The 24,112-nt window shown below is 40.6% G+C and overlaps 1 protein-coding gene across 4 annotated transcripts in view; it reads left to right on the top strand.

Annotated features, from left to right (window-relative positions):
• The window catches only part of LOC125451420 (myelin basic protein), a 184,502-nt gene that overhangs the window by 156,050 nt on the left and 4,340 nt on the right, over window positions 1–24,112 (top strand). For 3 of the 4 annotated variants that reach the window (XM_048528473.1, XM_048528472.1, XM_048528474.2), the window contains exons 5-8: window positions 13,583–13,684; window positions 15,742–15,774; window positions 16,551–16,592; window positions 21,169–21,279. In XM_048528473.1, coding sequence (XP_048384430.1) covers window positions 13,583–13,684; window positions 15,742–15,774; window positions 16,551–16,592; window positions 21,169–21,279 — 288 coding nt within the window. The remainder of the gene's footprint in view (window positions 1–13,582; window positions 13,685–15,741; window positions 15,775–16,550; window positions 16,593–21,168; window positions 21,280–24,112) is intronic. The other variant, XM_048528475.1, reaches the window with a different exon arrangement.

The raw sequence follows: 24,112 nt of genomic DNA, 5'->3' as shown, positions 1-24,112 counted from the left end.
ACTACACTTCAAGCATATTTCATTGGCTATCAAATTTTTTATGATGTCCTGAGGTTGTAAAGGCACTTACATCATTGCAATTTCAGTCTTTGTTTTTGTTAATATTTTATAATCTTGGCTAAACTTTCTTTGGTAACAAAGAAGCATTGTAACCAATTCTTACCACATTAAAATAACACGAATTAACCAACCAGTCAACTCTGCAAATCTCAGAGATGGACAATTTGCCTCATTTTAAAATCCACCAGTATCATATTCAAATGATTGAAATTTCCATGTACAACTTGTGAACATATTTTTAAATGAATCTGTCATTTATTAATGGTAAGTGTTTTCTGTCAAGTTCTGATATTATAGACAAATGCATATTTTGTGTACTCAAGCGAAAAGAGGAGATTGTCTTCACTATAGGGGAAGGAGGTGTGATGGTGCTTTTAAATGTCCAAGAGCTAGTTCAAAGTATTTCACTACATCTTAAATTGTAATTTCTCACGCTGCTTCAGAACTTGAGATAAGCTGTGATAAGGTAAAATAAGGTGCTTAAGTAAACTTGTGCATTTGTTTCCATTAACAAATTCTTCTTGTCATTGTTTATTCTTCTACCGTATTCTTAAGTATTTAAGTTAGGCCTTCTCTTGCAACTTTATTAATAGTGTGCCAATTTCGAAATTAACTTTAAAGATGGTCGCTTTTAAAATTTTGTGCATGTTTTGTTTCAAAATGTACTTTCTGGTAGCCATTATTAAAGAAATTTATTTGAAAGTTTTAGACATGGGTTTCCTACATTACCGAGCCTGCACTTCAAATGTGCATCATTTGGCTTGAAAGCACTTCAGGACAACGTGTGGCCATGAAAAGTGCTAAAGAAACACGAGTCTGTTTATTTTTTCTCTCTGTTAGAACTGCTGATTAAGCATAAAACTCTGGAAAATGTGAAAGAAAAACATGTACATTTTTAAGAGTGCTTTCCATGACTTCAAAACAATCCAAAACATTTTACAGCCAATGAAATATCTTTAAGATATTGTTGCTGTTGAAATACAGCTAATTTACACACCGTACGCTCCCAGAAACAAGAAATAACGTCATGACCAAATAAACTGTTGTAAACATGTTGACTGATGTTTAGATATTCATACAACAGGGAGAATGCCTCCATTTTGCCTTTTGAAGGAGTGATCTTAGAATCCATTACATCCACCTGGGAGGCAGGCAGAGCCTCCCCATTTAATACCTCAATCCCAAAATTGTCACCTCAAATACTGCAGCACTCCCTTGGCACTGAGAGAGTCAGCCCAGGTTTTGTGCACATGTCACAAAGTGACACATAATTCCTAATCCTTTGATTCAAGGATGAGAGTGCCATCCATTGACTAATATCAGGCTATTCATGCCAATCTGAGACAGTACATTTTAAACTCAAGGCAAATCTTTTTGTCAATTCTGGTCAAGGGCATTACACTTGAAATGTTAGTCTAGATTTTTTTAAAATGTTGATTGATTTCCTGGATTCTTACCATTTTTCTGTTTTCTTCTTAAATAGAAGCATTCACTTTTTTCCTTATTTTTATATGGGAATATTAGGCTTTTGACGCATTTTAGATTTCCAGTTGTGATTAACTGCTTTAAATGTGTTCTTCTAAGTTTTTTTTCAATAAAATGTCAACTGATTTCGAAACATGCTCTGAAGTTGCAAAGTGTCTGTATTGTTCGGATTGCATAGGGTGACAAAGCTGTACTGCCAAAGCCAGACACTCTCTAAGTCTTTCTTTATCATATTCAACTTGTTCCTTATTGACTGTTAAAAATTGCTGAAGACACTTGTCCATTACTTAGTAGCTTTTGTTCTTTTGGATGTTATACCCCATCAGTATCATTTGTTTACTTTCCCTTTTTGTGCTCTGTCTAAAAGTGCTTTTTTTATTGTTCAGCAGCTCTATTAGTATCAATAATTTGGGGTGCTTGGTGTGTATCAAATGCTACAAATGCTGTTCCTATTCTCCACCCAAGTGGTAGTGAAATGTGCTTAAACCAGTTATTATAATGTTGGTAAAGGGCAAAGCTAACACATTATCAACTGAGACACCTAATAAGATAGCACAGATTCCAGTTCACTATACCTAAATTCTCCTGTATTTTCTTGATGGTGTTCCTGTGATTTCTTCCAATGTTTCTTGCAAGTGGACCAGAAGCAAGGAAGGATGGGAAACTATGGTTGTCATTTAATCTTTTTATAAATTTTTGTAACATAATAAAGGAGGGCAGTGATCACATTACAGTATCAGACTGTCCTCTGTTCCTTGAAACAGAATTTCAATCTCTGCCTTCATGGTTTGACAGTTGTGATTTTGATTAAGAGTAGTCGCTGAATGCAGCATTGTCCACATCTTAAGAATACATTTCTTGAAGAAACAGGTTAAAAACAATACAGATCGTACAGCAACGAACAGAGAGTAAAATTAAGTTGATACTTCGGAGTTGAGCCTTCATCAGTGCAAGCAGGAGAATCTGTTTCTGTGGAAAGTTGTGATTGTCTGAACAAGATGCTCTTATTCTCAATCCTCTTCAGTTTCCCTTTTCACATTTTCTCCTCAAAATTTCTAGGAATGAAGAAGACTGAGAGGGCATGCAATTCGAGAATGTAGATATGACTATTTTTCTAAAGAAGTAGTTAATGGATTTATGAAACCCTGTAAGTAGATTGTAACATGCTGGGAAGAAGGATTTTAAATCTACCTACTGACGCTTAAGCCCATTCACCGTCTATTTGTAAGAAATTGACCTTGTTTTCTTTTAAATTATGACAAATTACGTAGACTAAATTATTATCCCCTTGTGGTGAGCGAATTGAGATGTTAATGATAATTAAAGAAATTGATGATATTGAGCAATTAGCTCAAGTACCTAACTGGATATTTACCAACTACTACGTTTAAGATTGTGCCACCTTATTCTGAATTCTGCCCACTCTCAGTTTATAGACTGAAGCTTTTTATTAAAGAAAATGCAGAGAACATGGAGATAACTATATCTAAAATGCCACTTTCTGGAAGATTTGAACCATTATCAGGTTCAAAAATGCTTGTTTTCATTGTCAAGATTGTAATATTTCCAGCAATATAATAGCAGCTGACATAAAATCTCCCCTCCTAAATGGTTGCATTTCTGTCAAGCCATTTCTGCTAAAGGGATTGAAAATCTATTCTGTGGATTCAGTACCCAAAGTAAACAGTAAATTGTCCCAACATTAGATTCCTGTAAACCAAAAGTCCTCCTTATATCATTTTCCCCCTCATTCATACCTCATAATGTTACAAATCATTCAATGGGGCCTAGTGTTCTTGTCAATTTTGGCTTAAGATCATTAAAATCTTATCAGAAATTCGGCCAGAGAACTGCAGATGGCATGTTGCTGCCCAGAGACACATTTAGGGACAGTGTTCAGTCAACTATCTCCTTGAAGCATTCATCAGGTAGCTTATAAGAAAGGAATGTTTGTGTTGAAACAGGTTGGTGAGATAACACAGCCTTGGACACAAAGCAGAAAGAGCCAATGAGAAGAAGCAGAACAACAAATTTCAAGTGAGAAAACCTATTAAAAATGGTAAAGCAACAAGTTATGTTATTGTTACTGAACAGATAGTAGGAATGCATTAAAACGTTTCAAATTAGTCACTTTATTTCCTTCATTATCACTTATAACAATTCAAAAGTCAAACCAAGAAATCTTGAAACAAAAACAAATTGCTGGAGAAACTCAGCAAGTCTGGCAACATCTGAGCAGAGAAAGCAAAGTTGTCATTTTGTGTCCGGTGACACTTCTTCAGAACCCTTCTGTTTTCTTTGCACAGATGCTGTCCGTTGAGTCTTTCCAGCAATTTCTGTTTTTGTTTAACTTCAAAAGTACTTAATTTATTGTTGACCACATGGGACATGCTGAGGTCCTTTTTGTTTTAAGAGAGCTGGGCTGGATTTAATCACAGCAAAGGTGGGAGAGAGAGCTAAGACTGATCACCCACAGGCAAGAGCCCCACCTCCACTTTTACAGAATGCTCACTCGGGCACTTAACTAGGGTCAAGGACCTGAAGGACAGAAGTCTACCTCACTGGGAACTATCAGACCAATCTGACCGCTGTATTGAAAGGCAGCACCACTGGGGAGATGGTGGCTGTTGCCACGTTGGCGACCAGTCAAGTCCTAGAATCATCACTGGATCCCAGGCCACAGGGGAGTGATGGCAGCTGGGGCTTTACTAGGTGTCGATGGCAGAAATGGGATTCACTGCAAGGACAGGTGGGACAGTAAGATGTGGCTTCCGTGTCCAACCTCCACTCTTTCTATTTCCTAAAGCCTTGATCAGTCACTGGATTCCTTTGAATACAAGATGGCTCCTGGTAAGGACCCTCAATAGGGTTTGTTTGGTATGTTCCACACGGAGCGAGATCCCTCCCCCATCCCCATGCCACTATTGATGGGTTAATACCGGTAGAGGCAATAAAAGCTCTTTTGAGCATTAATTGTTCACTTAAAGGCCTAAATATGGGAAGGAAGGTTTTAAATTCCAGCTCCGGTGTGTCAGATTCCAACTGCCCACCTCTTTCAGCCTCTGACAGCTGAAATTAAATGTTAGTCCTAAATGAAAGACTGCTTTATCAAACTTATTTGGTGTTGTTAGGGGACGCAGATCTGTGGCTATAGTAAGGAATGTCTGAAAATGAATGAATGATTGCAATGGACAACGATTGAGCTGTCAGGAAGCCAGTATATCTGGATGTAGCTCACTTCAGCCAGCCCTTTGACACAAGTGACAAAAAACAACACCAGGGTCAGACTGTCCATAAGGCAGTAGGAAAGGCTGTGGCCACCAACAACTGAAGACTATTTCGATGAAGGAGCTTCTATTCTATTGGCCCAGAGCTGCCTCCCATCTCTCATTCTTACTTCTAATGTAGCACCAGAAAGATGAGCACCCATGCCAGAAAAAATAGTTTAGTGATGGAAAAAGCTGCTCGATTGCACACCTTCACCAATGAATTTTTGGTGTACGTTGTATCATGGTGGCACAGTGCCTCAGTGGTTAGCACTGCAGCCTCACAGCGCCAGGGACCCGGGTTCGATTCCAGCCTCGGGCAACTGTCTGTGTGGAGTTTGCACATTCTCCCTGTGTCTGTGTGGGTTTCCTCCGGGTGCTCCGGTTTCCCCCTACAGTCCAAAGTTGTGCAGGTTAGGAGAATCAGCCATGCTAAACTGCCCGTAGTGTTCAGGGGTGTGTGGGTTATAGGGGGATGGGTCTGGGTGGGATGCTTCAAGGGGCAGTGTGGACTTGGACTTGTTGGGCCAAAGGGCCTGTTTCCGCACCGTAGGGAATCTAACCTAATCTAATATTATCTATCAACGAATATCCATGAATTGCATTGAAAAAGGAAGAAACACTTGGGTAATCAGGTGGGAATCTATGCAACTTGAGGAAAGTTGCCATGAATAACTGCTGTATGTATTTCTGTTTAAAGTAATGGTTCGCAACAATTGGCCTCTTCCTGCTGCATCTTGAGGAAATTGCTGTTCCTCTATCAGGTTTCTTCACTATAGCAGGGTGTTTTTCTCCTGTGGGGACTTCACAGTCAGAGAATCACAGAATTGTAATTGTGCAGAAGGAGCTCATTGTATTGTTCATTATATTGTTTCTCTACATGAACAATTCACTTAGTGTCATTCACTGTTATACTACACATTCTTCCTTCTCGGGTAGCAATTTAAATCTGTTTGAATGGTTCACTTGAACCTGTTCCACCACCATCTTGTGCAGTGTGATCCAAACCTTCACAAATTGTTGTGTGAAAATATGTTTTCTCAGGTTGGTTTTGCTTCTTTTGCCAATTACTTTAAATTTGTGCCATCTCCTTTTCAATGGGAAAAGTTCCTCTCTACTTTACTTTAGTTCCCTTCTAGCTATCAACTCTCCACTCAGTCTCAACTTCTCCAATCTCTGCTCATTAACTGGAGATCCTCATCCTGGGAACAATTCTCTTAAATCCCTTTCTAACAGCTTCACATTCTTCATAAAGCCTCAATGCAAGCACAATATTGTGAAAATTTTGCTGGGTTTTATTGAAGAACTCTTCCAAATTAGTCAATATACCTGAGGCAATGCTTTTACATGCCAGTTGTACTACAGGATCATTCTGGGGCATGCTGAGAGTCCATTGTACCTGGCTACCCTGCAAGTGACCTGGCTATCCTAGAAGTGTCATTAGCTGTGGCAATAAATGACAGTTTTGAACAACCAGGATTCTGTGTGAAAACTTAAACTTTTGGTTAAAACATTTGGTGTTATCATTCACTTAAAATTAAAGGCATTCTTACAGTTGACTGACAAATGACCTTTACTCTATGCCATATATTGTGGAAAATCAGCTAGATAGCCTGAATGCAACAGTTCGTATGAACTATTAAAGGAAATTTTAAGCAAATGAAAAGTGATAGAAAATATGTTGTGTTATCATCAAGCAGATGAGTGTTTAATAGCTACATCTTGCTTTCTAGAAATAATGGTTATTTCATCACTCCCATGCACTTTTAATGTACTTTATCCAGACATTGTTATTGCACGTGATTTTTAGAGATTTTCCACACATTGTGTAACTGTTTACAATGGCTGCTTAATTGATTGACGGTACTGTCATTTGTCTGAGTAACTAGTTTCTGTGCAGAAGATATAAGTGAAGTAACTGTGAGTCAAGCGACAGCAAAGTATTTATGCCTTTTTGAAGAAAGGTGTGTCAGTTCTTAATCTTGTGTGAACATGAAATTGTGATTTCATTTGATGGCAGGGTATTAGCGCTGCATTCGAGCTGCTGAGGAACACAGTTACAGAGTGCTCTGTCTGCCACCATCTGGTGCTTGTGTGTACCTGCAGTGTATACCAATGACTTAGAGATAGTGGGAAGTGCCAATGCTGGAGAATAGAACGTAGAACATAGAACATAGAACAGTACAGCACAGAACAGGCCCTTCAGCCCACGATGTTGTGCCGACCATTGATCCTCATGCATGTACCCTCAAATTTCTGTGACCATATGCATGTCCTGCAGTCTCTTAAATGTCCCCAATGACCTTGCTTCCACAACTGCTGCTGGCAACGCATTCCATGCTCCCACAGCTCTCTGTGCAAAGAACCCGCCTCTGACATCCCCTCTATACCTTCCTCCAACCAGCTTAAAACTATGACCCCTCGTGTTAGCCATTTCTGCCCTGAGAAATAGTCTCCGGCCACCAACTCTATCCAAGCCTCTCACTATCCTGCACACCCCAATCAGGTCCCATCTCCTCCTCCCTTTCTCCAATGAAAAAAGTCAGAGCTCAGTCAACCTCTCTTCATAAGATAAGCCCCCCAGTCCAGGCAGCATCCCGGTAAACCTCCCCCGAACCCCCTCCAAAGCATCCACATCCTTCCTACAATAGGGCGACCAGAACTGGACGCAGCACTCCAAGTGCAGTCCAACCAAAGTCCTACAGAGCTGCAACAAGATCTCACGACTCTTAAACTCAATCCCTCTGTTAATGAAAGCCAAAACACCATATGCTTTCTTAACAACCCTGTCTACCTGGGTGGCCATTTTAAGGGATCTATGTATCTGCACACCAAGATCCCTACGTTCCTCCACACTGCCAAGAAACCTATCCTTAATCCTGTACTCGGGTTTCAAATTCAACCTTCCAACATTTCATCCAGCTCTACACCTTGACTTAGGTTCCCAAGCTAAGACTGACATCTATGTGTCATAAAGTTTTGTTCTCAGACCAATATACACAACCTACACTGATATTACAAGATAACACTGTGTGGAGCTGGTTGAGCACAGCAGGCCAAGCAGCTTCTTAGGAGCACAAAAGCTGATGTTTCAGGCCTAGAGCCTTGGTTCAGAAGAGATTTACCAGGATGTTGCCAGGAATAGAAGGTTTAAGTCATAAGGAGAGGCTGGATAGATGGGGACTTCTTTCACTGGAGAGTGGGAGGTTAATGTGACCTGACAGAAGTTTATAAAATAATGAGGGCTATAAATAGAGTTAATAGTAGTTGTTTTTTCCCTGGGATGGGGGATTTTAAGGCAAGGGGACACATTTTTAAGGTGAGAGCAGATAGGTTTAAAAAGGACATGAGAGGCAAATGTTTTACACTGAAGGTGGTTCGCACACAGAATGAACTTCCTGAGGAAGTGGTGGATGTGGATACAGTTACAATGTTTCAAAGACATTTGGATAAGTACATGAATAGGAAAGATTTGGAGAAGTATTAGCCAGCAGCAGGCAGGCAGGAATAGTTTGGGATTATGTTCGGGGTCTAGGCCCAAAACGCCAGCTTTTGTGCTCCTAAGATGCTGCCTGGCCTGCTGTGGTCATACGGCTCCACACTTTGTTATCTCGGATTCTCCAGCATCTGCAGTTCCTACTATCTCTAGACAGATATTACCAGTGTTTGTTCTGAGGCAATGTTGTACTGCCACTCTTTGAGATGAGACATTATACAATGGCTTTATGGTGGGTAGCTCCTAGTGCTCCACGGCCTATCTATCTCAGTGCTGAATATACTCAATGACTGAGCAAGCATCCCCTGCTCCCTGGGTAGAGAATGTCAAAGTTTCCCTACCTTCTAAGAGAGGAAATATTTTACATCTGGGGACCATGATCCCATGTTCTTGACTCAACCAGCCAGGAAAAGCAGCCTCAAATTCTGAGCAAATGTAACCAGTTCAAAAGCTGGCGGATGTGTCCGATAGCATTTTTTTCAAATGAACAGTTGAATCCTCTCTGTTGTACTAACTGTATTCCTCAAGCAACATCATTAAAGACAGGGTCTTTGCCCATTTTATCAGATATCTTTTTTTTCGACCATGCTACATTCCCTGCGTTACAGCAGTACATAGATTCAAAATTAACTTGCTGACTGTATAGTACTTTGGGACATTCTGAGGTCATGAAAGATGCTGTGTAAATACAAGTTGTCTTAATGTCATCCAAAGGTGAGATGGGTGTCCTTGATAAATACTATCTGTTTCTCAAGTACTTTATCATGACCAAATAATTAATGTTTCTGCTGCTCAGTCATTTGAGGAGACAACCCAGTTAGTATTTCATGTGTAAACTTGTAAAGTGTTGATTCCACAAACCAGGCAGATGACAAGTTATCAGTCCTAATGAGAGAGCAGTGTTAACATTGAGAACAGAGAATTTTATTTTGCTTTTGTTCAGTGTTTGCTCTTCACATGATGATACATCAGACAAATCTTTGGCCTGCCTGGGCTGTGCTTAGTTGCCAAGAGGATGTTTCCTGTGACTGGGGAGTTTAGGATGAAGGGTAGATCTTCGAACAAAGGGGTCAGCCACCAGATTTGAGAAAATTATTTCACTGAGGGTTGTGAATCTTTGGAATTCCCTATCCCAGAGGGTAGCTTATGGATTTGGGTCCTAAGGGAAACAAGGGATTTGGGAAGTGGGGGGGGGGGTGGTGAAAGCAGTGCTGAGGCAGAAGATCAGCCATTGATCCAACTGAATTGTGGAGCAGGCTGGAAGAACCATCTGTTATTTTTTATTCTCCCACATAACTTTTTTTCCTACTTTTTCAGTTTTGTGACTTTGGAGTTTGCTTTCAGTCTTATTTTCTTCTTTCATTAGCCTCTCTCTTAACCCAGAGATGGGAACACTGTTTGGAGTTAGTAGGTGACAAATTGCAGGATTGAATGGTCTGTAATAATGACTTAAATACATTTCCTTGGGTCCTTGAATGGAATGCTCCCTCTGTGAATGATGTGTCCACATTGCAGTAAATCTGTTTACTGCCGAAAAGCACCACTCACCTCTGTGAGGAACTCTGAGGTTACGAATTGAGGAAATGGAAAGGGCATGCTGCGAGCTGGAAAGATGTCTGGCAAGAGAGGAAAAGGTCAGCCCCCTAGGATGAGTGGTGCCATCGTGGAGAAAACACTGGCTGCAGTGAGGGCATGGAGGGAAATGTTATTCCCAGTAAGCAAAAGAATATGATGAGAGAAGGCCTAGACTGAGGTAGCTGATGAGGTCAGCAGCAGGATCAGGACACCCACAGTTCAGTCCAGAAAACATACCAATTACTTAATGAGGATAGGTCAGGACACTTTCTTCTTTACCTATTGCCTTCAATGCACACTCTATTACTCCATCTTACCCATTCTTCACCATTCATGTCTTCCCTCTCTGCAGGCATATTGGTGTATTATTGCTTACATGTACTTACCCTCTTTCTCCTTTCACAATGCCTAATAATTTCAATCCTCATCTCATCATTCAGAGCAATATAACTTCAACTTCCTCAGTTGATACTGTGTAGGCAGTCTTTGCCAACACACAATATACCATTTCACCCCACCTCCCCACCTCACAATCTTTCCAGTCTCACGGTGTCCACTAAGCCCAGAGGGAGGTCACACCATATATTACACTGCCCGAGTCCCTTTAGCAGGCAGTGTCCAGGGAGAGTTTCACTGAAAGAACATCAACATTCTGCAAAGTAGCTGGTTCTAGTGATTAGGCCTTTAGCAGCTTTTGGTGCTCACTAAGTGGGTGCTTCTTTCCAAGGTAATTCAAGACATAGCTGGCAAAGCCTACACTTTAGTCCTCCTGAATTGTCTTTTTCGGAGAACAGGTTAGAGAACATGAGTGGATGATATTCAGTATTACTGAGATTAGATTTTTGTTCTAAATTTGAGAGAGGAGGCAAGAATCTCAGGCTGGATTGTTTATCACAACATCAAAAGAGGAGCTGTAGGAAACAGTTCAGTCCATTTTGTGAAGAGTGACATGTTAAAATTGCAGAGATGGATGAAGATTTTGGACTTGTATGAGTATACCACTGGGAATCAGGAGGATGTCCTCTGATGAAGTGTCTAGGCCTGAAACGTCAGCTTTTGTGCTACTGAGATGCTGCTTGGCCTGCTGTGTTCATCCAGCTCCACACTTTGTTATCTTGGATGTCCTCAGGAGTTTCTTGGGTGGGATAGATGGGTTGTTTTTATGTAAGATATATTGACATTGAAGATCTGTTTTGATAGTACCAAAAGATCACTCCAGCTATTTCTTGCTTTCTTGTGCTTATATTTTTAGTGAAACTGCTTTGATCTAGAAACTTGGTGGTGATTGGGAAGCAGATGCCCATAATGAGCCCATGTGTGAAAGCATTGAGGGAGCTTTTGTGGCAGTGTTGCTATCTCTGGACTCGAGGGTTCAAGTCCTGGAGGTTTATCGAATAATAGTGAAATAGCTTTATACAATTCCAATGATTGTCCATCAATTTCTATTCCAACAGAATCCTCAGAAAACAACTTCTGAAATTGAAAACGTTCTCCCCTTCATCATGAACGCCTGAACAAGGAATTTCCTGCACCTGGCTATTGTTTATCTATGGTGCTTTGTTTTTACAATTGGTGTGTTCACATACATTAATTAGGTTAATGCATTAATCTTTAGAGCTACTAATTAAGCAAATTGAACTGTCTTCCATTGGATAAAATGAGGAGTGTCATTTGCAATGGGTTGCTTATGAAAATTATCAAAAATTGTGGTCTTATTGTCTACGGTAAGTTTGTGGCTATCTGCTTAAATCTAGCCAAGAACATAAAGCAACTTAAAAAATACAGTTTAGATTTCAGAAGTCAGTACAATGGGCAATGAGCAATTTTACCTGTCTACAATTCCTCTTATGGAATGCTTTCTTCATAGTTTGCAAATTGAAAAGTATAGAAGTACTCATCATTGGATAATAATGAATGATGGAACCATTAATTAAAACAAGATGCTGAGACCATTGGGTCTGGCAGCATCTGTGCAGAGAGAAACAGTCAATATCTGAGATTGTGACTTTTCTTCAAAATTGTGAAGATTTTCAAATAGAACAGAAGAGTAGAATAGAATAGACTGTATAGCGTCCCACTGTTCTAGTTCTGGACTTCCTCACCATAGGAAAAAGACCTTGGTTATTCACCCTATCTACCCCGTTGTCATTTTATAAACCTCAATAAGGACACCTCTCAGCCTCCAAAGCTCCAGGGAAAATCGCTCCAGCCTATTCAGCCTTTCCCTATGGCTTAAACCCACCAACCCTGGTAATATACTTGTAAATCATTTCCGCACCTGCTCAAGTTTAACAACCTTCGTCTACAAGGGCAACCAGAATTGTATGCCGTATGCCACCTAAGAGTAATACACCAGCTATAAAATATTCTTTTCATTTTTGAAACCATTTTCCACCTTTGACAATCAATGCAAGGACCTTCTGTTACATCACTAGTGCTACATAAAGTGTAAAGAGCCAGCTTTTGTTGTCTTTGTCCTCTCCCCATTCTGTCTGTGAGTGTCCCCTTACCTTTTCTCCTGAGAGTTCGCCGCCTTGTTGAAAGGTCCGAGCATCAGTTGTCCAATTAGAAACTTTTAATTTGAGTCTTGAGGTGAATGTTCCAGTGCTATTCAATTGGAGACTTGAGAGGGATATCAGAGAATTCAGTCTTATCTTCAAATGACATACATTTTTAGCAACTGTTGCCTGATAAATTAGGACTTTTCCTCCTCAACCTTTTCACGACATAGGAACATATACTATATGAGCAGTAGGCCATTCAGCCCTTCAAGTCTGCTCAGCCATTCAGTATGATCCTGGCTGCTTATCCAACTCGGTGTCCTTTTCCTGCTTTCTCCTCATTTACTTTGATACCTCTAGTATTAAGAACTATATTTACATATTTCTTGAAAGCCTTCAATGTTTTGGCCTCAACAGTTTCCTGTGACACAGAATTTCACAGACTTGCCACTGTATAGATGAAGAAATTTCTCCTCATGTTTTCTGTAAAAGACCCACCCCTTATGCTAAAGGTATGATCCCTGGTTCTGGACTTCCTGGTCACTGAGAACATCCTCCCTGCATTTACTGTGTCTAATCCTGCTTAGAATTTTATAGGTTTCTGAAAGATTCCCCTTCATTCTTCTAAACTCTATTGAATATAGTCCTAACTGGTTGAGTGTCTCCCTGTAGGTCAGACCTGCCACCCCAGGATTCAGTCTGGTAAACCTCTTTGCACTTTCTCAATAGCCAGAACAACTTCCCTCACATAAGGAGACCAAAACCAGCATACAATACTCCAGGTGTGTACTTACCAATGTCCTGTACAGTTGTAGCAGGACATCTCTGCCCCTGTACTTATTCTCTTGCAATGAGGCCAACATACTATTTACCTTCTTTACTGGTTGCTGCATTTGCATGTTTACTTTCAGTGACTGGTATAATCTGCCTTCCTGTTTTTGCTAGCAAAATGAATAAGTTCACATTTATCCACATTATACTTCCTATGCCGTGTATTTGTCCACACACTCAACTTGTCCAAATCACACTGAACTGAAACAACAGGCAGCCACTTTGAACTGCTCAAGCCATAAACTGGATGTGAGGTGGGCAGTTAGTGTTATGGAGCATTAATTATTTGATACTCAGTGTATTTGATTTATTTGGTTGTCAAATTATTTATCATATTTCCATGCTAAAATAGAATGTATGTATTTCAGGAACCAGCAACCAGGAGTGTGCTAACAGCACCAACCACACACAAGGCCCATCCAGGGAGACAAACTGATGATAGTGCTGTTGTCCACTTCTTTAAGAATATGGTAATTGACTATTGCTGTCTATGGTGTGCGAGCTGCATGTTTCAGCCTTTGATAATGAGAAATTATGTTAAGATAGGGAGAACAGCAGTTCTTTGTTTCTTTCATTCCATCCAAAAGTTAGAGTCATTCCACATCAAATGCTGTGTACTCTTGGATGAGGGATGTCATTCAAACCATCATAGCCTGTCAACACAGTGCTGTTTTTTTATTGTTTCTGGATTACATTTTCGGGTCTAGTTTCCCTCTCCTCATGAAGCAGATCATGAAGATATCAACAATAAAAAAGCATTTGTATTAGACATAGACAGAGTCCTACAGTATAGAAACAGGACTTCTGGCCCAATATGTTTATGCTGACTAACAAACACCAAACAACACCAATCCCATTTACGTGCACTTTGTCCATATCCTACTATGCCCCCGGCATTTTAAGTGGTCATCCAGGCAGCACTTTCCATGTTTCTACCACCCTACGAGTGAAAAAATTCTTTGTCAGATCTCACCCAAACCACTTGCTCCTCACCCTAAACTTATGTCTTCTCGTCTTAGATATGTCTGCAGGGAGAATAGATTCTCATGATCTAATCTGTCTATGTCTCTCACGGTTTTGCATACTTCAGTCAGATCCATCCCTAGCCTCCTCTGCTCCAAGGTAAACAAAACCAGCCTATCCAGTCTCTCCTCATACATCAGAGACTTTAAACATAGTTTACAAAGACCTGGGGCGCTACATGGGTATGTCAACAAACAAACGTTTGACACCAAGCCATGGGAGGTAAGATTAGGTCAGAAGACCTAAAACGTAACTAAGAAGTAGATGTTAAGAGCATCTTTAAAAGGGAGACAGTGGTAAAGAAGTCAAGAAATACAAGGAGGAATTTCCAGAATTTAGGGCTGAGCTGAAATGGCAGCCCAAAGTTACTTTCTTATCAGTTTGAATTGTGCCCTTGGCCCTATTCTGGTCAGAATTCAAAGTAGTTGTCTGGATTGACATTAGTAACAATACCTTTCTTTGATGCCTCTACATAAGGCTCCAAAATCCAAGTCTCTTTGATGTTTCTTTAAGGTGAAGTTGGGTCTGGTGCTCATGTCCAATTAAAGTGCAGCAGGTGCATTTAAACATGAGCTGTCTACACAGCTCTGGCTGCCCATCCCCTCGTGGTGCAGTGGTAGTATCTCTACCCTTGGTCCAGGAGCCACAGGTTCAAGTCCCACCTGCTCCAGAGGTGTGTAACAACATCTCTGAGCAGATTGATTAGAAACAATAAATTAAGATTTCCTCTTGTGTTTAAGTAGTTTGTATTCTAAACATAAATCACAAGTGTTTGCCCATTAGGAGTGCTTCTTGGAGAAGATTATGAGAGGCCTAACTGTTGCAGTTCCTTGAGGTAGCTTGGGAGATAAGGAAATTGAAATTGATTCACTTTGGGCTGGTTCTGCAAAGTGTCCCAAGCTCCATGTGCTTTTTCTACAGTGACATCTACCACCCAGATAGCAAATAGCCAATTAGGGCACAAAATGGGTCTGTTAATCTAACCCTATTGTATAACTGGATCACAATCTTTCAAAAGGTATAGAAACTCACCTGCCAAGATTGATGCGTAGCAGTTAAGCAGAGGAGCATCATAGGAGTCCCAAGCAATGAACCTTTAGTGAGACCTATTATTAATTTGCCAACAGTATATCTCAGTGCTTGCTTCTCCACAGCCAGAAGATATGCAACCAGCTTGCAGAAACTGATGCCTCCACAACTATTATTTTAGGGTGGCACAGTGGCTCAGTGAAATAAACTACCACATCTGACACCCCCTCAGTATATAGATAGTTCAAAATTAACACCACCACAAGGAAATTACCAACTGTAGTCCCTTTTGCAGATTTGCGGTAAAATAAAACTATCTTGTTGAAATTTTTCTTCGGCGTGGATGTGCAGCATGCCCTAATTATACATTAATCTTAAATTCATCTTTCAAGACCAAATTTTCAGGCAACTTTACCCCTGTGTGACTGAATCCTGCTTATACATGTCTTGACTCCAGTATTGTCTTCTTTTTCAGATGTCACCAAAGAAAGCCCCAGTACAACAAAAGGTAAATGGCCTGTTCCTTGCACTGCACCTCAGTCTAGTGGATATGCAAATTGTGACAGTCAAATACCCATAACTTTGACAATATCACGCTTTTAAGTGAAGTATTAAGCACCATTCACCATCACATGACATTTAATGTACTTCGCACCAAATAAAGCCTTTTGCTGAAGTGTAGGAAAATTTGCGCACAGTAAGATCACAGAAACAGCAGTAAGACCACAACACTTTCTTTCAATGGTGCAAGCTAAGGGGAAAATTATTTTTCAGAATGTTCTGAACACTCCTCAGATCTTCAAGATGGTAATGTGGGATTTATTTATGTCCATCTTGGAGACAGAGGAGAACTTTGTTTCACACCCCTTGTAAAAGAAACACCTCTAACAGTGTAACACACCCTCAGTAATGCACGTTGCACAGGAATGGCAGCATGGATTGTGAAATCAAGTCTCTGGTATGGCGGTTGAATATGCCAGTTCTTGAGGGACGAGCGCAACCCACTGAGATCTAAGAAAAGTATCATCTCTTAGTCAGCTTAATAGTTCTATAGAATAAAACTGCTACACTATTTTAATTAGAGAGAAATGACAAAATGAATTTCTGTCAGACACTTCCATTAAATGTTAGGATACTCGCATTCAAATACTGAGTAGCAATCTTAGGTAACCTTGATTTATATTCTGTACTTTCTCTACATCATTTTCTGAGCCACCTCATACCTTTTGTGTCTCCAATTTTATTTGGTGATTGTCATGGCTCCTTTTCTCATCACTACTACAGGGAAGGTCCGGAGCAAGTAGAGCTATCACTAAATTTATTTGGGTAAGGTGCAAGATCTGTATTTACTGCCGTAACCACGCTGGTCACAATGGCTAACAAATCGATAAATTCAAGAAATCTAACCAGAAATGCACTTGCACCATTACTGTTTCATTTCATCTTGTCATGCCAACATGTCTAGTGATGTTTCTCATTTATAAACTCCATCCCCATACTTGCCTAACTTCATAGACCGGGAATTCCCAGCAGAAAATGAGTTAGGAAGTATGCTTATATGACTTTGGTCTTCAGTTCAACACCCCAATCACCAAATCCAATATCAGATTTGTAATGTATAAGGATCTCTGATGGTGAGAGCAAGCAACTGAGAGAGGAAAGATAATCCCTCCTCTCCTGTTAGTGTGTGTAATGTCACGAAATGAGATGAAATTGGTCTTTAGAGGAGGATAGCTTACTTTTATCCCAGCTGATAGAATTCAGTGTGGGTGCGAGCAAATTTGGTCAAAAAGGTCAATTTGAAGACAATACATGATCATTGCAAAATCTTTGGTTTTCTTTAAATGTTAACAAAGACATCAATTAAAGTTTTGGTGTGTTGTCTGCTGAAGATGAGGTGTTTTTGGCTGATACAATCAGTTAAGGAAGAAGCCAGGATGACTCATGATGAAGAAAAGAATGGAAGCTTACGCTGATGGCGTGGGAGAAGGCTCACATAGGACATGAATGCCAAGAGAGGCCGATTATGTCAAATGGCCTGCTTCTGTGCTGAATGCTGTTGTCAAAAATATGTTCCACACCCAAGTTCTGTTATCAAGATGCTGATTTTTTTCAGGTATTTGGACGATCTCAAATTTTTACACTAGGCTTAACTTCTGCAAAAAATCAATAATACAAGTTTCAATAAATATTACAAGGTGATAAAACAAGCAAGAGATGTTCCTGTTTAATTCTCAAGGCACAACTTATTGGATTCCTGAATGGAACTCAGTCAGATAAAAGTTTACTTCGCCAATCATGAGCTTGGAATGATTGAAAGAGGGGCCACTAACTGTCCAATTGCCTTGCCACTCCCACTCCAACCCAATTTAAGTCAAACAAGCAAGATGGCAGCTGCCAAATGAGGCACCAGGTGAGACTGAAGTCGAAAAATCTGAATGAGAGCAGATCCCAGCAAGACACATTGATTGTGTTACTAATGGGAGGGGGACTGTGGAGGGATAAATGATGATGCAGCTGTATTTAAAGATCTTCAGTTTGTCAGTTGTCTATTTGTATTGTAGATGGTCGCAAATCATTTCTTTGCTGCCATCACACTTAGAAGTCATGTCTCAGTTCTCTGACAAATTCAACAATTCAGTTCATTGTTTCTTTGCAATTCACTGACTCATTGGTGTACAAAAGCATAGAATATTGACAGTGCAACCTAGTTCTTTGAGTTAAATTAGAATGAAGGTGCCATGAAGCTGCAAATAAGTAACCTTCTCTTTGGCTGGACCAGTAACCAATCCACTGACAGGATGAAAGATCCATAGCTCTCTCTGTTCTCTGTGTTATTTGACCAATGGCTTTTGGTGGAATCCAGTGTCGCCACATGTTTGCTGGTAAGTTTCATTGATAGTCATTCAGCATCTCGTACACACAGTGAGTGATAGCAGGACATATGGAGGCTAATCCGTTAACCTCATCATCGCAGAATCAAACTAATTGTACTTCAAAAGAAAATCTTACATAATCAATATCAAAGCATCGCAATGCATTAATAATGTGAAATACCGTTGCTAATGTTTAACATGATTGTACTTCCAAGAAGTAACAGATTTTTTTTACTTTAAACAGTTCAGTGACACTGCAGATTTAATGTGTACTTCAGATATGCCTTTAAAGGTTTGTCTTAAGTTGCATCTCAAAATTCAGCAGCCACTCCAAGTATGCACATGCTCTTTTTGGTACATTGTGGGCCACAGGTATAGCTTAAGACTTTACCAGCCCCATCAGTTACCAGAGCTGCCTATAAAAATGTTATCAGTTTTCTAATGAAGGTGGAATTTTTGCACGGCAAACCTCAATCGCCTAAGACAAACAGTATCCAGCACGAGGAACGGTGAGTTTGTAGAGTTCTTTCCAGTGATACTGCTTAATTATCACAATTCCTCAGGCCTTCAAGACAATTATAGCGAAAAGATCACAATTCAAAAATAGCTCACCTCATCCTATTTTTAAGATCAAATGAGTTCAAACTCCCCTCCCCCATGACAACTAGAAAATTTATTGTGGTTAACTGACTAAATCTGAGATAAAAAGTTTAAAGCAAACTTGGCATAGGTCCCCAGGGCTGCTCTTTCGTTAGACAGAGACGCTTGTGCTGGTTGAATCTGAGGGTCACTATGTCTCAGCTGAGGGGAAAGGTTGATAAGGCTAGTACTTCATGGTGTTCCCAGCTAGTGCACGAATTAAACCCACACTGTTGGTGTCACTCTGCATCACAAATCAGCTGTCTAGCCACTGAGCTAACTGACCCCTGTAAAATAGCTAATATCACTAATGGTGCCCATATAAATAACACATCATCTAGATCAACTGTATCAGAGATAATGGGAACTGCAGATGCTGGAGAATCCAAGATAATAAAGTGTGAAGCTGGATGAACACAGCAGGCCAGCAGGTCCGAGATGCTGCTTGGCCTGCTGTGTCCATCCAGCTTCACACTTTATTATCTAGTTCAACTGTGTTCTTTTAAGGAAGGATGTCCACTGTCCATACCTGGTCTGGTCCACATGTGACTCCAGACCCACAGGAGTGCAGTCAGCTCTTAACTGCATCTGAAATGGCCCTAGGAATGGTCAAGATGCTTTATTATCACCTTGGTTTAGGGTGATTGGAGATGTACAATGAATGTATTTCTTTCCAGTGATGCCCACATTCTATGAATGTCTAATCAGCACCAAGAACCCAGGTTTGATTCCACCCTCAGGCTGTGTGGAGTTTGCACCTTCTCCTCATGTCTGCGTGGGTTTCCTTTGGTTTCCTCCCACAGTCCAAAGATGTGCAGGCTAGGTGATTTGGCCATGCTAAATTGCCTGTCATGTTCAGGGATATGGAGATTAGGGGGATGGGTCTGGGTGGGATGTTCTGGGGGTCAGTGTGGACTTGTTGGGCCAAAGAGCCTATTTCCACACTGTAGGGATTCTATGAAAACCTCAGCATCAATTCAAGGCACTTTCCTCTCATCTCCTCCTGTCAGTAAGTCTTCCAGCATCTGCAACTTAGAAGGCAAAATCGAGACTACGCTTCAATGCACTCCTCTTCTTATCAGGACATGCCTGAGAAGAGACCAGTATGATTTGGCATTCCCACGTTTTCTCAATCCTTGGGAAGAAAGGTTTTGTTTTGTTAGGTGCCTCCAATGGCAGGTTGTGCACATCGCTGCATGGACAGTTGTGAATGCACAGGGTTTTCATTCCACAATCAGCCAAAGTAACATATTGGCAAACCAATCTGGTGCTTCAGTGTGTCACCCTTTTACTTATTGTACACAGATACTTCTGTAGTTATGTAATGGTGTTCTGTCTTTAATTGAAATTGTGTTTTCTAATTTTATGAAACTATCAACAATTCTTTCAAAATTCTGTTCTCCAAAAGAGAACCAATTAATTTCATTCCTAATGATAACAATACATGTAAGATTAAGTCCAGTAAGATCCAGTTGGTTGATCAAGCCTGCCCACACCACCACACTGTTCAGAAGATCATAACTGGATATTTCATTTCATTTCATTTCCATCAACAGCCTGGTAATCTGCTAAAAATGGCAAAAGAAACCCCTGCAGGGCCAAAAAAGAACATAGAACATTGAACTGTATAATATAGGAACAGGCCCTTCAGCCCAAACTCTCGCAAAACAATCCATATAACTAATACACTCCAAACCAAGCAACAAGCTGGTAAGAGATAGTAGCAACTGCAGATGCTGGAGAATCTAAGATAACAAGGTGTAGAGCTGGATGAACACAGCAGGTCAAGCAGTACCAGAGGAGCAGGAAGGCCTAGACCCTCCTTCAGAAATGGGGGAAGGCAAGAGGGTTCTGAAACTCATGAGCTGGTAAATCTCTTCTGCACCCAGTCCAAAAGCTATCACATCCATCCTATAGTGCAATGACCAGAACTTTACACAATACTCCAAATGTGGCCTAACTAAAGTCTTTTACAGCTGCAACTTTATTAATACTGTGGAAAATTCCTCTCTCAACACCAACACTCTTCCCCCAACCCCCAGTCACTACACAAAGTAGACAGCAATTCAGCAACCATCATACTGTCTGACAATGTATTACAGAGACTTATCTCTCCCTAAGAAGCAAGGAGCCTCAGATCCAGCCTGTGCTTCGTTTTGCACAGGTTACACAGTTATCTCCAATCTTTCAAACTGCAAGGACCAAGATTGAAAAAAGTTACTTTCCACTGTTTTAACTATGTATTATAAGATATATGATCTACAAAATGTCAGCTTATTATACCCTCTCAATTCACGACAAGTATTTGGAAAATAGTAACAATAAACATATATCTTTGAATAAATTTCTTATTCCCATCTTTAATCTGCTTTTTGATTTGTTTAAAGGGTACTGATGGACAAAGGCCACATTATGGGGCAGCTGGTTCTTCCAAGTCAAAGGAAGCCTATAGAGGACGGAAAGATGGTTCAGGCACCCTCTCATCTTTTTTCAAAATGGTAACAAATTTTTTAAAAAAAACTATCGACTCATCACATAACATTGTGACAACAATGACTTACAGTTATATAGCACTATTGCTTTCCCACCCTTGGGCGATTGTGTGGAAGTTTGCACATTCTCCCCATGTCTGCGTGGGTTTCCTCTGGGTGCTCCAGTTTCCTCCCACAGTCCAAAAATGTGCAGGCTAAATAGATTGGCCACACATAATTGCCCATAGTGTTCAGTGATGTGAAGCTTAGGTGGGTTATAGGAGGATGGGTCGGTATGGACTTGTTGGAACGAAGGGCCTGTTTCCACACTGTAGGGTTTGTATGATTCTATTATTCTAAGTATACTTGTGCTGTAAACGTTGGTAAAGACACAAGTTGTTTAATTTCTGCTAGAAATGTTTATTTATCTCAGGCAATGAGACAGCAATTTCCTATAGGTGGTTCCGCACTTACTCGGTTGGGCTGGCAGGTGTGACCGTAATCCTCCTGTGCATCTTCTCTCTGTAATGCAGGCCTCAGTATCAAATAACCAGAAAACAGCAGAAACATGTGTGTTAATATCGCACCTGTAACATAATAAAATGTCCTGAGGCACTTTGGCAATTATTTGACAGCAAGGCACAAGAGATATGGGGCGGCACGGTGGCTCAGTGGTTAGCACTGCAGCCTCACAGCACCAGGGACCCGGGTTTGATTCCAGGCTCAGGCAACTGCCTGCATGGAGTTTGTACATTCTCCCTGTGTCTGCGTGGGTTTGCTCTGGTTTCCTCCCACTGTCCAAAGATGTGCAGGCTCGGTGGCTAGGCCACACTGAATTGCCCATAGTGCCCAGGGATGTTTAGGTTAGGTGGGTTAGACATGGGGAAATCTGGCGTAGGGGAATGAGTCTGGATGGAACGCTCTTCGGAAGGCCGGTGTGGACTTGTTGGGCCACATGGCCTGGTTCCACATGGTAGGAATTCTATTCTACATGTGGCCAAAAGCTTGGCCAAAGAGGTACAAAAAAAAACCAAAAGAACTGCGGATGCTGTAAATCAGGAACAAAAACAAAGTTGCTAAAAAAGCTCAGCAGGTGTGGCTCATCTATGAAGGAGAAAAAAACGATGTTGATTTCAGAGATTAAATCTTGGTTAGTTTGCCAATACCATTGTAGTTTAGAATAGATGGTTGAGCTTTGTGAGGTTGGTATCATTTAGATGCTCTCCAAAGTCTCCCTGCATCACCATAATGTGTTTGCTGGGGACGAAGGCTTGGAGATGTCAATAAATCGAAAAATGTATTTACTTTTGAGTACATTGGGCCAGGTTTTAACCCTTTCATTGATCTGAGACTAAGGTAATTCTGTTGAAAGCTTTTCTTTTTCTCTGCTGTAACTGATTATGATGTAACACAGATGCTTCCATTTAGTTCAGCGTCTCAGACAGGGATCAGAAGAAAAGACTCGAGTTTCCCAATCATTATCAAAGACCCCTGTAGGAAGTTACTACTAAGCAGAACAAATTAACATGGTGGCAATACACTCTTTAAAATCATAGAATAAAAACCACAATTGTGATGTGAGGGTTAATGTGAATATGTAAACAACAGGGGCTACATCTTCATGGGAAGTAACGTGATGACTTGTGGGAGATGACACTCTCTCTAGCAGCAACATGTCGAAGTGAGGTTTTGTCATGTACAGTTAATCTTTCACAAGTGTAACTCGAAGCCAATGTCTGCCAATCACCAAGCCTCGTGCAATCTTTATCAAACCCACTCTCAGATGCAGCCAAACCAGAAAAGCAGATGGTGAAGGCGGGGTGAACAGATCACAGAATAGTAGAACAGCCTACCATCAAGCGCTTACTTGCTAGACAATGAATCAACGTGGAGACAGCAATATATGACAAAGAAATTAAAGAATTTATTAAAAGTTTTCCAGACTAATTCCTGGCACCACAGGACTAATGTATAAAGAAAAACTGGGCAGTTTAGGACTACACTCATTGGAGTTCAGAAGACTAAGAGGGCGATCTCATAAAAACTATAAAAATTCTAACCGGACTAGACAGGATAAATGCAGACAGTATGCTCCCAATGACTAGGGTGTGCAGAACGCAGGGTCACAGCCAAAGGATATGGGGTAGGTCAATAATGACAGAGATGAGAAGATTCTTCACATAAAGGTGGTGAGCCTATGGAATTCTCTGCCACAGAGGGCAGTTCAAGTCAAAACACTGAATGTTTGTAATGAGATAAATCTAGTTCTTAGGACCAAGGAGATCAAAAGGGGCAAAAACAGGAACTGAGTACTGAGTAGGATGATGATCAGCTATGATCATATTGGATGGTGGTGCAAACTTGAAGGGCCAAAAGGCTTACTCCTGTTTCTACTTCCCATGTAAGACATTTGATGTCTAGTTCAGTCTTGGGAGAAACACCATTACTGAATGGAAGAAGTTTAATATAACTAAGTTTTCAGTCACTTCTAAGACCTCATGTCATTCATCATCAGATTTTGTTTGATTGGATGAGTAAGGGCTTTGGGACATTTTATTGTGTTAAAGGCAGTACCTAAAATTTACAGGCATCAGCTAAGCACAGCAGTGCTCTTTCAATGAGAGACCTAACTTAATTTTCAGGCAAGTCAAATGTTTCTCGAGGTAAATCAGTCGATAGTACAGGCTCCTTCAGGCAATAATGAAGCAGGCAAAAATTGACAAGAAACAAGAAGCAGCTGATCATAGTTGGTTGAATGATACTGTCCATCAAATGGTGCCACAGGAACCAGCCAGCTTTCTGATGAAGAAACATAGACAATAATGTCAAAAAGTAGGTTAAGGAGAGACAGGGTGAGATG

This window comes from Stegostoma tigrinum, chromosome 5 (genome assembly GCF_030684315.1).
Source record: "Stegostoma tigrinum isolate sSteTig4 chromosome 5, sSteTig4.hap1, whole genome shotgun sequence".
Lineage (NCBI taxonomy): Eukaryota > Metazoa > Chordata > Chondrichthyes > Orectolobiformes > Stegostomatidae > Stegostoma > Stegostoma tigrinum.
Note: the sequence above shows the minus strand (reverse complement) of the source record. Positions and strands in the feature narration are given on the sequence as shown.